At 46.1% G+C, this 13,872-nt stretch overlaps 1 protein-coding gene across 2 annotated transcripts in view; it reads right to left on the bottom strand.

Moving 5' to 3' along the window:
- FAM120B (family with sequence similarity 120 member B) overlaps positions 1-13,872 on the bottom strand; it is a 30,737-nt gene that overhangs the window by 16,669 nt on the left and 196 nt on the right. The window contains exons 1-4 of one of the 2 annotated variants that reach the window (XM_081141593.1): positions 13,398-13,476; positions 7,399-7,454; positions 5,158-6,508; positions 3,050-3,230 (exon numbers count right to left, since the gene is read on the bottom strand). In XM_081141593.1, coding sequence (XP_080997719.1) covers positions 3,050-3,230; positions 5,158-6,492 — 1,516 coding nt within the window. In that variant the 5' untranslated portion in view covers positions 6,493-6,508; positions 7,399-7,454; positions 13,398-13,476. Of the gene's footprint in view, positions 1-3,049; positions 3,231-5,157; positions 6,509-7,398; positions 7,455-13,397; positions 13,494-13,872 lie in introns of those variants that run through there. The other variant, XM_081141594.1, reaches the window with a different exon arrangement.

Raw genomic sequence — 13,872 nt, 5'->3', positions numbered from 1 at the left:
GCAGTGCTGGTTACAGAGTCTGGGGGGACCTCCAAGCCTGAAATCCTTGTTATAGTGACCCTCACAGAAAAAGCTTGCCAACCCCTAGTTTAAAGTAAAAATAAGAATTGTGTATTAGGGGGTTTAAAATAAATGCATAATCTCAAAAAATTATGTACTGTATGTTTCCATTTACGTAACAGTTTCAAAATGACCAAAATATAGACACAGAGGACAAATAAGCGGCTGACGGGGACAGAAGGCAGCACACAGAGGGGCAGCCCCAGGGCGTTCCTGGTGATGGACCAGTTCTGTATCTCAACATGGGTACAATGGGATAGAACTAGACACAAAGGAACGTAAAAACGGGCGGGAAGCGACTAAGGTCTGCAGTCCAGTTAACAGCACTGTACCAGTGTCGATTTCCTGCCTTATGCTGTACTTGACTACATAGGACATCATCTCTGGGGAAAACCAGGCGTTGGCTACATAGAACTCAACGTACTATTGCTGCAACTCCTGTGAGTGTATAATTATTTCAAAATAAAAAAGTTTTAAAAATATACAGAAGATATTAGGCCAACATTAGCAAAAATGATAGAAACAGTGAAAGTAGAGCACTGTAGGTTTTCACGTTATACATAACATGGTAGAACAATACGGGAAGGCACGGTGGTAATTTAAAGATGAATATTATGAACCCTAGAGCAACTGCTATAAAAACACAAGTAAATCTAACAATCCCAAAGAAAATATAAAACAAAATAAAAATTATTCATTTGATCCAAAAGAAGTCAGAAAAGGTGTATATAAGGGGGGGCGGGGGACACACACAGTGAAGAGCAAAATGGAAGACTTAAACCCAATAATGCCGATGATTACATTAAAAGTAAAAGGTCTAAACATTCTAATTAAAAGACAGAGATTGTCAGACAATATGCTGCTTAAAAGAAGTGTACTTCAAATATAAAGAAATGTTTTAAAGGTAAGAGGACAGAACAAGGATATACCGTGCAAACACTAATCATAAGAAGACTAGAGTGCACAAGTGAGTCTCAGACAAAGCCAACTTCAAGACAAGGAACATTACCAGATTTTTAAAAAGGGAAATCTCATAATGTTAAAAAAGGGTCAATTAATTAAGAAACATAAAACAATCCTTAATATATATGCATCTAACAACAGAACTAAATTATCTGAAGCAAAAACTAACAAAACTGAAAGTATAGCCCAGCCAGGAATGGCTCAACAGCTAAACATAGACCTAGGATCCAGGAGATTGTGGTTCGGTTCCCAGTCAGGGCACATCACATGCCCAGGTTGCGGGCTTGATCCCTAGTCATGGGCGTGCAGGAGGCAGCCGATCAATGCTGGCTCTCTCATCATTGATATTTCTCTCTCTCCCTCTCCCTCTCCCTTCCTCTCTGAAATCAATAAAGATGTATTGGGGGGGAAAAACCCCAAAAAAACCTGCCCCAAAACTTAAAGTATAAATAAAAATATCTACAATAACAGATGAAGACTTAAACACTCTTTTCTCAAGAACTAAGAACAAGCCAATGGAAACTTGGTAGACGACTTGAACAGCCTATTCTCACTCCTGATATTTCTGGAACACTCCACTCAACAACTGCAGCATAGACATAATTTTCAAGTACACAAGGAATGATAAGCTAAGCCAAGCAGATAAGACCGATAATGCTTCATTATCATTACCATGAATAAACCAGCAATAGCAGCATTTTATTTTCACATCCTAATAACGTAAACTTCATGCAGAAATCCAAAAAGTTAAGGAAAAGGAAGTTAAAGATCAATTGTGAAGACAAGTTCAATTAAAGCAATGTTTCCTGTTATTATGGCTTTCTAATGAAGTTATCTATATGAGTGCAAATAAAGGACATTAACAAAATATGAAGTTTAAATTAGTAAAGTTTATGTGTTTTAACCTCATTTAATGAAATACAGCTGAACCCTGAACAACATGAGTTTGAGCTGCAGAGGTCCACTTATACGCAGATTTTAGTAAGTGGACCTGTGCAGTTCAAACCCCTAATTTTCAAGGAATCTGAGGATGCAGAGGGCCAACTGTAGTTGTACGTGAATTTCTGACTCAGTGTGGGGGTTGATGCCCCTAACCCCTATATTGTCTTGTTCAAGGGTGAACTGTACTCTAAAAACAATTCCAGGCAAATATCCTACAATGTAAACTTTTTTCATGATGAAAATATCTTTTTTAATCATTAGTCAATGTGCAATCATTCATGTTCAGAAAGAATATGGGCAGAGAGCCAGCCATATAAGAAAAAAATTAACAATATTTGGTCCCAAAGTTTATTACATAGGCTCTGTTTCTGTTTTTAAATCAGCTTCTCTCTCATCACCTCTCACATCAGACATGTGCAGTCAGCCTGTCTCAGGTGAGCAAGGCAACAGATTACTACCTGCATTAAGCACCACTAGTCTCTATGAGGAAGTGCTCTTCTCCTTCCCCCACTCCCCCAAACTACTCCTCAGAGAGGGTTAGGGGCCTGATGGACTCTGTACTTGGTGTTAAAGGTGTTCCCAGGCCACTGCTCTGGCCACTGATATCCTCTCCCTATACTCTCGCTGCTACTACACAATGGACATAGAGATGGGAAGACACATAAATTTAATTACAAACACCCTAAAGGAAAATTGTTTATATTTTAAAACATGATGTTCTACATTTTATAAAATTATTTTAAGAAAATCCTATTTTGAGGGAGAGTAAGTAGACAGTGTCTGCTAATAATAAACATACCAACACTTCTGCAGGAGAAAAGGGTTTTCATCCTTTAAAAAACCAAAAGCACGAGTCCTTTTAAGGTATAGAAATATAACATTTTATAGAAAAAATGTTCTGACTGCTGACCAACTGTTGCTGATTATACACAGACGCCCGTGGCCGTTCTCTGACTTTATACAGATGTCAGTGATATTCTCACTACAGATTTCGCTGAAGAGTAAACCCTATTTAATTGCATCTGTGGCCTTATCTGGCCAGTGTCAGAAATCACCTGCGCCCTGCGTCATCATGAGGACTCACCTTGGCCTTCGGCTAGCAGTAGGGAGTAGACGCGCTGCCGCACCGGGCGGTAGACGAAGGCCTGGCTGGGCAGGGCCTGGTCCAGTGCGTCCTCCAAGGTGTTGCTACACTCGATCTCCCCGTTGGCCATGATGTTGTACACCAGGTAGCTCTCTGCCTGGACGTGACGGGCCCTAGCAATCTGTGCAAAATTTAGACACGATGGATTTCTCTTTGCAAACAAAAGAACGTTTGACTAGAAAAAGTCAGCACTTTTTTGTCACACACGGGTGCTCTTCAGGCACACAGCGAGGAATACCTGTCCCCCAAACTCGAGCTGATGCCTGTGTCTCCTGTCCTCTGGGTTTTTAGCTGAGAGCTTTCTACTGCTCCCTGTCCTCCAGCACCCAAGCACCCACCAGACTCACTGACTCCAAATCAGTCCTCTGTCCACCCAGGAGTAAGGACTCTGGGAAAAGCTCTGCTGGACCTGCCCCAGACCAGTCTCTCACCTCTCCACCATCCGCAAACACAGCCCCAACCACTGCCCTCCTTTAAGCGTCTGCGCAGCTGCCACAAATCCTTCACACTAACAGTCAAGGCCCCTTTACAACAATGGCCTCAATCCCTTCCCGGGACACACCTCCTGGCCTCAGAGAACCTGCGATCACCAGTCACAGTGCATACCTGCAGTGCTCCTACGATGCTCGACCCTCTCCCACCTGCACCTGTGCTTCATAAAATCTCTCCCAGTCCTCCTAGCCTCCCACTTCACCAGCCCCTTTCCCTTGAGGGCTAACCTCAAGTGTCACCCTCTCCATAAACCCTCTGCTCCCCTCCTCATGGGGCTCGACTCACACTGACCCTGCAGAGTTCATCTTGTCTGATCTCTCCACTAAATACAAACCCCTTGGAAGGAGAAACTGTGTCACACCCACTCCTTTGCTCAGTAATTTCTTACTGAGTGAAAACCACGTGTTGAGCACTCGTCTGTACCTGCCTTGCCACGCCTGAGCACATGGTAGGTGAGGAGATGTATGATTTTAATGATTTCACTTTCTCATTAAATAAGAACTTAAAACCAGAAGGGCTACAATAACCTACAAATAAGTTTTATTTTCCTGTGAAGGACATTCTTATCACTGCAGGATAATCATCTACATTACCACCCAAAATTTAAATCCAAACAGTCTACAGCTAACGGCATTTAAAATGTGGCATCAGGACCACTTGAAATACCAAAAACTCCATGAATCACTGTCTCATTACACACATTGGCTACGTTGACTCATTACTGCAGACATGTCTTCACTTCCTTACCCCTCCCTTTCTTCATACATAATTCAGGGCTAATGAAAGTGCCAACCTCAAGACTACTGAGGACTGTAGGAGGTGACACATCAAACACACCTGGCTGGCTAGCACTCGCTGACATCCTAAGGCTAGAAGACTACCAACATGTCTACTTCATTGCTAAAGTGTCTTCAAATCAAGAAAGCGGGCAGGCCAGCAGCTTTACGGTAAGGTTGAAAAGAAAGTTTTTAAGGAGTTCCTACCCGATACTCTAACCAATGAAGATGGTCAGTGACCTGTTTCCCTATGTGCCCTTCTGACAGAATCCATCAGAAACGTCACAGTTGTATCTCACGACCCTCCTAAGGCAAGAGCTTCTAACACATTCCTATTCCCCCTCCCACTTCTGATTCTTTTTATTTCAAATGAATTGGTACTCTGACAGATTTATCCAGACAGTTGTATTTACTCTACCAAGAAATCTTAAATTTTGGCAACTCTACAGTCTTTGCCTGTATGAAGCACACACGTCAGCCCCATTAAGGTCTGGCTCCACTTCTACCTCTTCAGGAGCTTCTCTCTGTATCTTAACCCACAAGGACCTCTCTCCTTCAAGTCTCCAGAGCTCTCTTCTGTAAGTCAAGTGACAGTGTCAACCATGGTTTACAATGTGAGTTCTCGTGGCTTATGTCAAACTTCCTAACTAAACTCCTAGGGTCCTGCTGTGTCCCCACAGCACCTTATCCACTGTAGGTGGTCAATATTCACTGACACGCCCCTCAATGGATACATTTTCCACCAGGACATATTAGGTGTGGGCGGGCTTCTCTACATACCTTTAAGATTTCAGCGTCTGAAACCATGGTTACTTGTTGCTTGATTTCAGGCTCCATATTCATGGGGTCTTCTTGCTTGGGTTCAGGGTCTGTACACACAGGAGCTTCTTGCTTGGATTCAGGGTCTGAACTCACAGGACTTTCTTGCTTGGATTCAGGATCTGTACACAAGGCAACTTCTTGCTTGGATTCAGGGTCTGAACTCACCGGACTTTCTTGCTTGGATTCAGGGTCTGTACACATGGGACTTTCTTGCTTGGATTCGGCGTCTGAACTCATTGGACTTTCTTGCTTGGATTCCGGGTCTGTACACATGGGACTTTCTTGCTTGGACTCAGGGTCTGAACTCACAGATACTTGCTTGTCCACTGTTATAACTCTGGCTTTTTGGGAAATCCATGGAGATTTCTGTCCTGGCAAAAGATATGATTCCATCCCCCTATAAATGAGAGCTTTGTTTGGTCCCAAAGGTAACATCTCTTCTAGCTTTTTCTCACCTTGATGTAAACGAAGAACTTTGGATATGTGGTCTGCTACAGCTAAGATGACGTTGCCTTTTTTGTCACAGTTCTCTTTTATAGAGGTATAGGAGGACAAGCACTTGTACCGAAACGTCTCAAACACGCCTTCCGGGACGATGTCATTGCCCAGCAGGCAGGCCAGAAGAGGAAGGTCTGCCAGGTGGAGATCCAGACTCTCACACAGCTTCTCCCTGCAGAGCATGATGGTACTGAGACTGTCCAGGCAGAGCTCGCTGATTGAAAAGTAGGGGCAGGTGTCATAAATCAAATAGTCGGTGTCTTCTCCGAGAATCCCTAGACAGTTGTGCCGGAGGCCATAGGCAGCCACCTCATAGTCAGCCTCCTGTAGGGAACACCGAGTTTCTTGGCCCAGCGCCTTCAGGGCGCACCGTGTGAACACGGCCAGCCCCGGAGGGATGAGGAACATGCTCCTGCCGGGCTGCGCCCCATGTGCCTTGATGTAGCGGAAAACTCTGGCTGCCTCCCTGTTGTTCTTCAGCCTCCGTGCCACCCAAGCCTCTCTCTTGTCCTTCTCTACCATGCCATCAAAGAAGAACACCAGCCTGATGCCGGCAGCGGTAAACATGCCAACAAAATCTCGCAAAACAGCAAAGTATTCTTTCCACTGGCCGCCGCACACCCAGGACTCGGGCGTGTACCAGTACCTGAGACAGCACATGGCGTCCACCACGACAGTGGGAGGGCACTCAGGGTGCTTGCTTCGGTGCTGCTCGGCCAGCTCTCTGAAACTTACTACTGTACACACATGAGGGCAGCTGCTTCCCACGAACCCCTGCAAGCCTCTCACACCCATGACTGAACCGGAAGATCTGGAAAGGAAAGGAGATCGGTCATTATGGCATCTGACAAAACACATACACGACAACGCGATATCCATTCTCTACCCGGGCCTAGAGTTTCCATGAAGATGCGTGAGGAACTCCAGCCAAATATACGTTTCAGTTTGACCTTCCAAGGACAATAGAGTATAGCACCTTTTAAGATTTTAAACTAAGACTATTATTCAAGAGATTTCCCAATTGGATTCAAAACAGGTAACGGTTTTCAAAGAAGTAGTATTTCCCAGTTACGAACCCAAATAAAAGTTAACTTTGAAAACCTAAAACATAAACCGGTATTTCTCAAAATAATTTTGTTGAGTTAAAGAAGCCAGGCCAAAAAAAAAAAAGTACACATTGTTTGATTCCATTTGTATAAAATTCTAGCTCATTGAGAGCTGATCTGATTTGTAGTGACAGAGAGCATATCAGGGGTTATCTGGGTGAGGGCAGGCAGGAGGGTCGGATTTGCAAAGGGGAGACTTTTGGGGTTAAAAAGAGAACTAGCTGACACTGAACAACGTGGGTATCAGGGGGTGCTGCCTATCTATACAGTCAAAAATCTATGTATAAGTTAGGTGAGCTTTGCGCATGCACGGATCCCCAACTTCAGGTCAAAAATACAGTACATAAAGTTCACTACAGCAAATGTTTGTAACATCTGAGACGGTAACTGACTTTGAATGGAAAACTGCCCTTTCTAAAATGTGAAAAATTCAAGATAGAGTTTAGAGTTAGAACTCAACATCTGAAAAAAAATCTAAGCAGAGTACTTGATACTAAGACATCTTTCCATAATAAAAGATGTGACACGAGACATTACTTGAGGTGGTAACAACATCCCCCAACGGTCAGAAAAACTCAATTATGACATCTTGTGCCTTAACTGCCTGTTCTTTTCACTTTGGTTTTCTTTAAGTTGTCAGGGCGAAGTGTCCTTTGATAAAACAAAAAATCCTCATTATGCAAAAGCAACACAAGAACACAGGAGCCTCTTGTGGACTGAGGACTGAGTGCAGCAACCATCAGAGGCTGAAGCCCATTCGCTGGCAACAGCTCCCTCGTTGCAGGGAGCTCACTCCCAGCAGACACACTGCGCACTCCACACAAAAACCTTGTCTCTACAATGACGGACAGGTAAACATCTGTAACTCCATGTCACAGATGAGAAGCGGTGGGCACTGCACAGGGTGTCCTGTGAGAACTGCCTGTTAATGAACACTGGCCCCATCAGGATTTGACGTTGCCTGTTTAAGAGCCATTAAGTGAAAAATATATAAAAGTTGAGTGGACACAAGTAACACATTTGTTGAAATGTAGAGAACTCTTGTTCGTTTAGTTATTAAATATAACAGAACACACGGATCCACACACCTGTGTGGATCCCTAGGATGGTGTTTATCTTGGGAACATACTAAGGTATGTGACTTCTGAGGATTATCTCAACTATGAGGTGGTTGCCATTTGGACCTCCAGGCATGGGTCCTAGTTTAGGAAGGCTACATGTTTCTGAAACAGAGGGGTTTTTTTTATGATGTTCCAAAGGTAGGTGGGTACAGGTCTGGACAGGGTGTAAAAGGAGGGAAGCAAAACTAAATGTTACAAGCTGTGTGACTTGGTTTCCCTTCTTTCACCAGGCTCCAAGCTGGGTTCTGTGGACCCCTCTCCCAAGCCCACCAGCAGCCAGTGGGAGCACAGAACCTGCTCTCACCCCCAGCCCTACAAGCTGGGCCCCCATCTGTGCAGTGGCCTCACCACGTTGGGTCTGGCTGCCTTCCTTCACCAACAAAAAGGATTTTTCTTTCAGGCATTTTTCTACTAAAACTGCAAGTGACAACGCTGAGCTTCCCCAAACATTCTCCTTTATTTTACAAGGAATCAGGCTCAGCTCTGCTTTGATTTCATTCAAATGTTTTTCCTCCTTTTTTACCCCAGCAATGAAAGCTCACTATTTTGATTAAATACGCACTGGTGTTTCCTGCCTTTCACGCTGCCAATCTCTCCCATTTTGAATCACAAACTACATCCGGAATGTTACCGCACAATGTGCTCTTCTACTGCATTTGCAAAGAAAAATTCGGACACAAAAACCTGGAACCTGTGACAGCAGAGGGACCCTCCACTCAGCTCAACATGCTCAGCACCACACCACCCACCCGTCAATGTAGGCAGCATGGTGGGAAACAAGTGTTCTGAAAGATAATTCTGTGGCCTTGGCCGGGTGGCCTGGTTGATTGGAGCATTGTCCGTACACCAAAAGGTTGCAGGTTTGATCCCTGGTCGAGGCAAACAATTGATGTTTCTCTCTCTCCCTTCCTCTCTCTAAAATCAAAACATATCCTTGGCTGAGGCTTAAAAAAATTTTTTAAAAAAAGATAATTTTATGGACATTACCTTTTTAAACAATTTTTTTGTTTGTTTTACAAGCCTTTTATTGGCAAGAGCAATACTGAGGTTTTTCATCATCTACCTTCAGGTAGTTTTAAAGACGATTCCACATATATAGAATTTATTCTACCTGTAAATTACATGGAAATTTTGTTGTCTAGAAAGAAAACAAGTCATGTTTCATTTGGTAGGAGTCTTATAGCCCAAAATACAGCCTGGGAAACCAGTCCCACGGGTGTGAGCCCCTCTGGGGCAGAGGCCACTCTGTCACATCCCCAACACCCAGCAGTGTCTGCCACTCGAGGGGCCAGTAATTGTGGATGAATAAATGAAGGCATCAAAGGGCAGGTGCGTAAGGAGAAATCAGGAATCACCAAGTGCACAGACTCCAAGTATGGGTGGAGGAGTAAGCAGCAGAGCTGTGCCCTCAAGCAGCACCAGTGCAGGACATTTCACGGAGCCGCCAGCAGGGACATGGGAGCACGCTGCCCCAGAGGCAGCCTCCCCACCAGGAAGGGCTCCATCGTCCTCACAGCCAGATCAATCCCAGGCGCTGGCCACCAGCAACAGGAAGTGGACAGAAGAAAGCCCAGTCCAGAAGCCCCTTTATTCAGTCTCTCAGAGGATAGAGAATGGACTGGCGTGCCTCAGAAAAAACACATCAGCCCTACCTGCCACCAGCAGGAGAGGTCAGACTACACATCCAGAGCCACTCCAGACACGGGGACAAATGGACCTATGGACAGCCATGGGGACAGGTCCCATGTGCAGAGCAGCACTTGCAGGAGCACCAGTACCAGTGGTTGCAGCCACCTTCGGATATGGCCAGCATCCCAACAGTGTCAGGGCACCCACCACCCATGCAAAGGGACCTGAAGAGCTGGAGTTGACTAAAACAAGCTTTCTACAGTTGGAGACAAAGCAGGTTTGTGTCCCACAGAACAATAAAACCATAACCTTAGATTTATCCCTGCAAGACAAAAATCTACAAACAACACGCAACACCAGCGTTTGGGTTCTGATCTGAGTGGAGAGCAAATTTAGAGCTACACCCTGTGAGAGTGGAACAGTGTCAGTGGATCTGCTAATCGGAGGCTGGAGGACAGGGACAGACCATGCAGTCCTTTGTTCCGTGCTTGTTTGAGACTTCAATGGTCACGTGCTGGCTGCGCCTGGGTCCTCTCAGTGAGGCCCCCCATGGCTGATGTGGGATATCTGAAGTCTGCTCCTTCTCTCCTTTCCTCCCCTCACCCCCAAAAAACAAACAAACAAAAAAACACAACTTATGGGAACCCTGTACAGAGAGAGAGAACAGGGATGAGGATTCCAAGGTTTATCCCACAGCAGCACATGGGACAGTGTTAGATAGACGTCTACTGAGTACTTATGGATCCAGACAACCAGGCGAGTAAGTAAACTAAGGGTAGCTGCCACTCAGGTGGTCTCCACCTGTCAGGGCTGCCACACAGGCTTATCCAGCAGACACCCTCCTGGACCAACGTCAAGCAGGCTCCTCTGGGCCCTCTTTTCCACAAGGCTGCGATCTTAGGCTTCCTGCTCATCTCTGCAGAGGCCAGTTTTACCAAGAATCCTGCTGTCAGTTTAGAGAATCCCCCAACCCCGACATCTGATCAAACTCCTCAGTCCCTGCCCCGATTCTTGTTGATCCCTCACTCTGTCTGTTGGCTATAACCCTCCCCCCCACCCCTCCCCCCAATGGCAAGTCTTGAATAAAGTCCTCCTTACTGTTCTACATGTCAGAATAAGAAGCTTACTCAACCAAGAATCAAGCCTATAGCTATCAGGATCCACTTTACTACACCTAGGTATACACGTCCAGACTCAGGGTGCCCTGGAGGACCCCCACAAATCTGGCCATGACCCCTGGTGCTGAGTCAGAAAACCAGAGCAAGGCTGATGCAGACGCTCAGTAGCTGTCAGCAGACGCCTGTGCGCTGTCTCTAAGAGGAGGCAGGCGCGGGGCAGGTCTGATGACGAAAGGAAAGGCTCCAGAATCAAACTAGAGTCAAACTCAAACCTCTGCTTTCTTGCAGTGAAACTCTCAGCAAGTCACCTCATTCTATAAGCTTCGTTTCTCTTATCTGCAAAGTGAGCTTTACACAACCTACTTCATAAATTGGTGTGACGTACTTTCATTTAGATTATAAATTTATTCATCAAACACTTCTCATCAATTACCTAAAGCTTAATAAAATCTGCCCAGCACCAGTCCAAAATTCTTAAATTATCTCAAAATTTAAAACAAAGCCATATAAATATGAGGGTTTACTATACTTACGACTTTTATAAACTAGATTACTTTTTAATATTGGAAATATATTTGTAAAATTTTTTTCTGACTAAAACAGTAGCCATGAAAAATAAATTAACCATGCTCTTTGCAGAAAATCATAGAACAGAGAAACAAACTACTCACCTTTCAAAGATAAGGGCTACAATAAATATTTTAGAGTATGTATTTCTAGTTGTTATAAAAAGTGTGACCATATTACTCTATAATCTACTTTGTGACTTAATTTATTACGATATATGTGTTCCCAAGTCAGGACGTTGACCTTGTATCGTGTAACTTTTAATGGGTGCACAATGTGGATGTGAAGTGAGCTCTGAACCCCACTGCGGAATGTTTAAGTTATTTCCTATACTGTACGCCATAAGAATGTGACTCACATCCACGCATAAAAACCTTTGAGCACATCCTGGGTCATCTCCTTGAGATGAGTCTTAGACGGGAAAATGCTGAGGCAAAGTACACAGGCTGTCCATCTGCAGCTGTAACTCGTTAGCACTCAGCTCGCCTCAACACTACCCAGGTAGTCTTTTCTGAACATAATTAGTCAGCCAGTAGCTTTGAGGTAGACACTACAGTAGACACGAGCCATGAACGTGACAGACAGCCCTGCCCTCAGCACCTTACACTCCAGCAGGAAAATGTCCAACAGGCAACGGGCACTTGGGCTTAACTGTAGGACAGAGAAGGGCAGAGAGCGTGAATGTGGGGGGGAGTGGGGGGACGACACAGCAGAAGATCCTGCGCAGGTTGGGGACCCACAATGGCCGTCCTGAGTGGCCGATAGAGGCGGAGAGTAGGTGGACAGCAGGCATGAAGCAAGAGTGGTAAGGGGTAAATTCTTTTAAGTCCAGGTTCCTTTTTATTATTAAGTGGATATTTCTAAGGTGCTTAAAACAACTGTTCTATTAACTAGTTCAACCTGCAACTTTATGTTCCTCAAACATGGAAAATAGAAAAAAATAACCCCAAATGCTAAGTATGGCTAGAACCTCTGCTTTAAGGGAGGTAGAGTGATCTGAGGCTGCAGTAGGCAGGGCCAGACAGCAAAAGAGTGTGCAAACCACACATGCATTTACACTTCATCAGAAGGGATGTCAGATGTCGGTCAAAGCTCTTAAGCACGTGCATTTTAGAAACATGGCCCTGCCTATGTCCTGGAGAATGGAGGCAGGCAAGCAAGCCTGGAGATAAATGAGGGGCTCTCATGGGCGGTTGTTCTGGCCGCCCAGTATCTCACACTCTCCCTATTTTGGAAGAATGCCAAGACTAGAAAGATACAGAACCCTATTTCCTACTGCCAAAGACTAAAGAGAGTAAAGAGACTATATTCTGGTCCTCCAAATAAACCAAAGGCATGAGACCCACATGTCCACATGTGCTCAATAAACACTCATCTAGAGTTTACTATGCTCCAGGCCCCGTGCTAGTAGTTGTGGACACAGCAGTGAACAAGACAAAGTCCCTGTCTAACATCTGGATCTTTAAAGAGGGAAGCAAAGGCTCAGGGTTGTTAAGGAAAAAAGAAACATGGGGGGGGGGGGGTGCATATGTCAAAACCCATAAGATTGTAAAAAGTCTGTTCTATGAATTTTCTACAAGAACATGGCTACTTTTTAAATCAGAAAGCCCCATAGCAAACATCCCCTCTGGTCCCTCTGGCACAGTATCAGTTTTGTTCAGACTCTTGGAAAAGACACATCTGCCAGCAAAGGCAGGAAGAACTGGGCAGCTGTCAGCAGTGTGTGTTGCATGAAGTGACCTGCCCGAGGTCACAGACAGTAACAGTAAAGCTGGGACTGGAACCCCTGTGCCTCCAAAGCCTGTGTTCCTTTCACTGGGACACGCCCCCACCCAACACTTTGCATTTCACTCCAGAGATGTGTCCTTCCCCGACGGTTCTCCCAGTCCCTGGGGCCCTCACAAAATTTCTGATCCCACCCAATCTAAGGGGCAACCCAGATGCGGGCCCCTGGGGCTCCCCACCCACTGCAGCTCGCGACCACCCCTCAGAGGCAATGAAACACCAGTGTCACAGAAGAGGGAACTGTGTGCAGACCTGTAAAAACTGGGGCCTCATTTATGCAGAATTCAGGATAAGAACCTAATATACATTTTTAAATTCACGAGTCAAAGCTAAAACGGCATCCTCCTCGGAGGCTCCCTCAGGCTCTGACTTACCATCTAGGGGCTGTTTTCTGCTCGCCTCCAACGACTCGCTGCTGTGCCCCGCAGAGCACGGGAAGGGCGCTGAGGCGGGCGCGGCCCGACGCGGACCTGAGAAGCGAAAGGGCAGGAGCGCTTAAAAATAGGGAAGATGAGACATGACCCCTCCAGCTCACAGGGAAAGGGCCCGAGGCCCGGCGCCTGGAACCATCCTCTCCCCCAACGTGCCCACGGCCTCAGGCCCCGACACCCCGTCCTTCCCGCGACGGGGACACGGCGCCCTCGGGGGAAGCTCCCGGCCGGCGGCGAGCCCGCGTCCCCCGTCCCGGGGCCCGGGTCCGGGCAGCGCAGGGGCCCGGGAGGCGCGCGCACAGCGTTGGCTCCGGGCGGGGTGAGGACGGCGGGCGCGGGGCGGGCGCGGGGAGCAGGGCGGCGGGCCCGGCCGGGGCAGGCAGGCGGGCCCGGGAGGGGACCGGCGGGGCCGAGGGCG

This window comes from Miniopterus schreibersii, assembly GCF_964146895.1.
Source record: "Miniopterus schreibersii genome assembly, chromosome: 6".
NCBI classification, from domain to species: Eukaryota; Metazoa; Chordata; class Mammalia; order Chiroptera; family Miniopteridae; genus Miniopterus; species Miniopterus schreibersii.
This window is presented reverse-complemented; position numbering and strand designations above follow the sequence as displayed.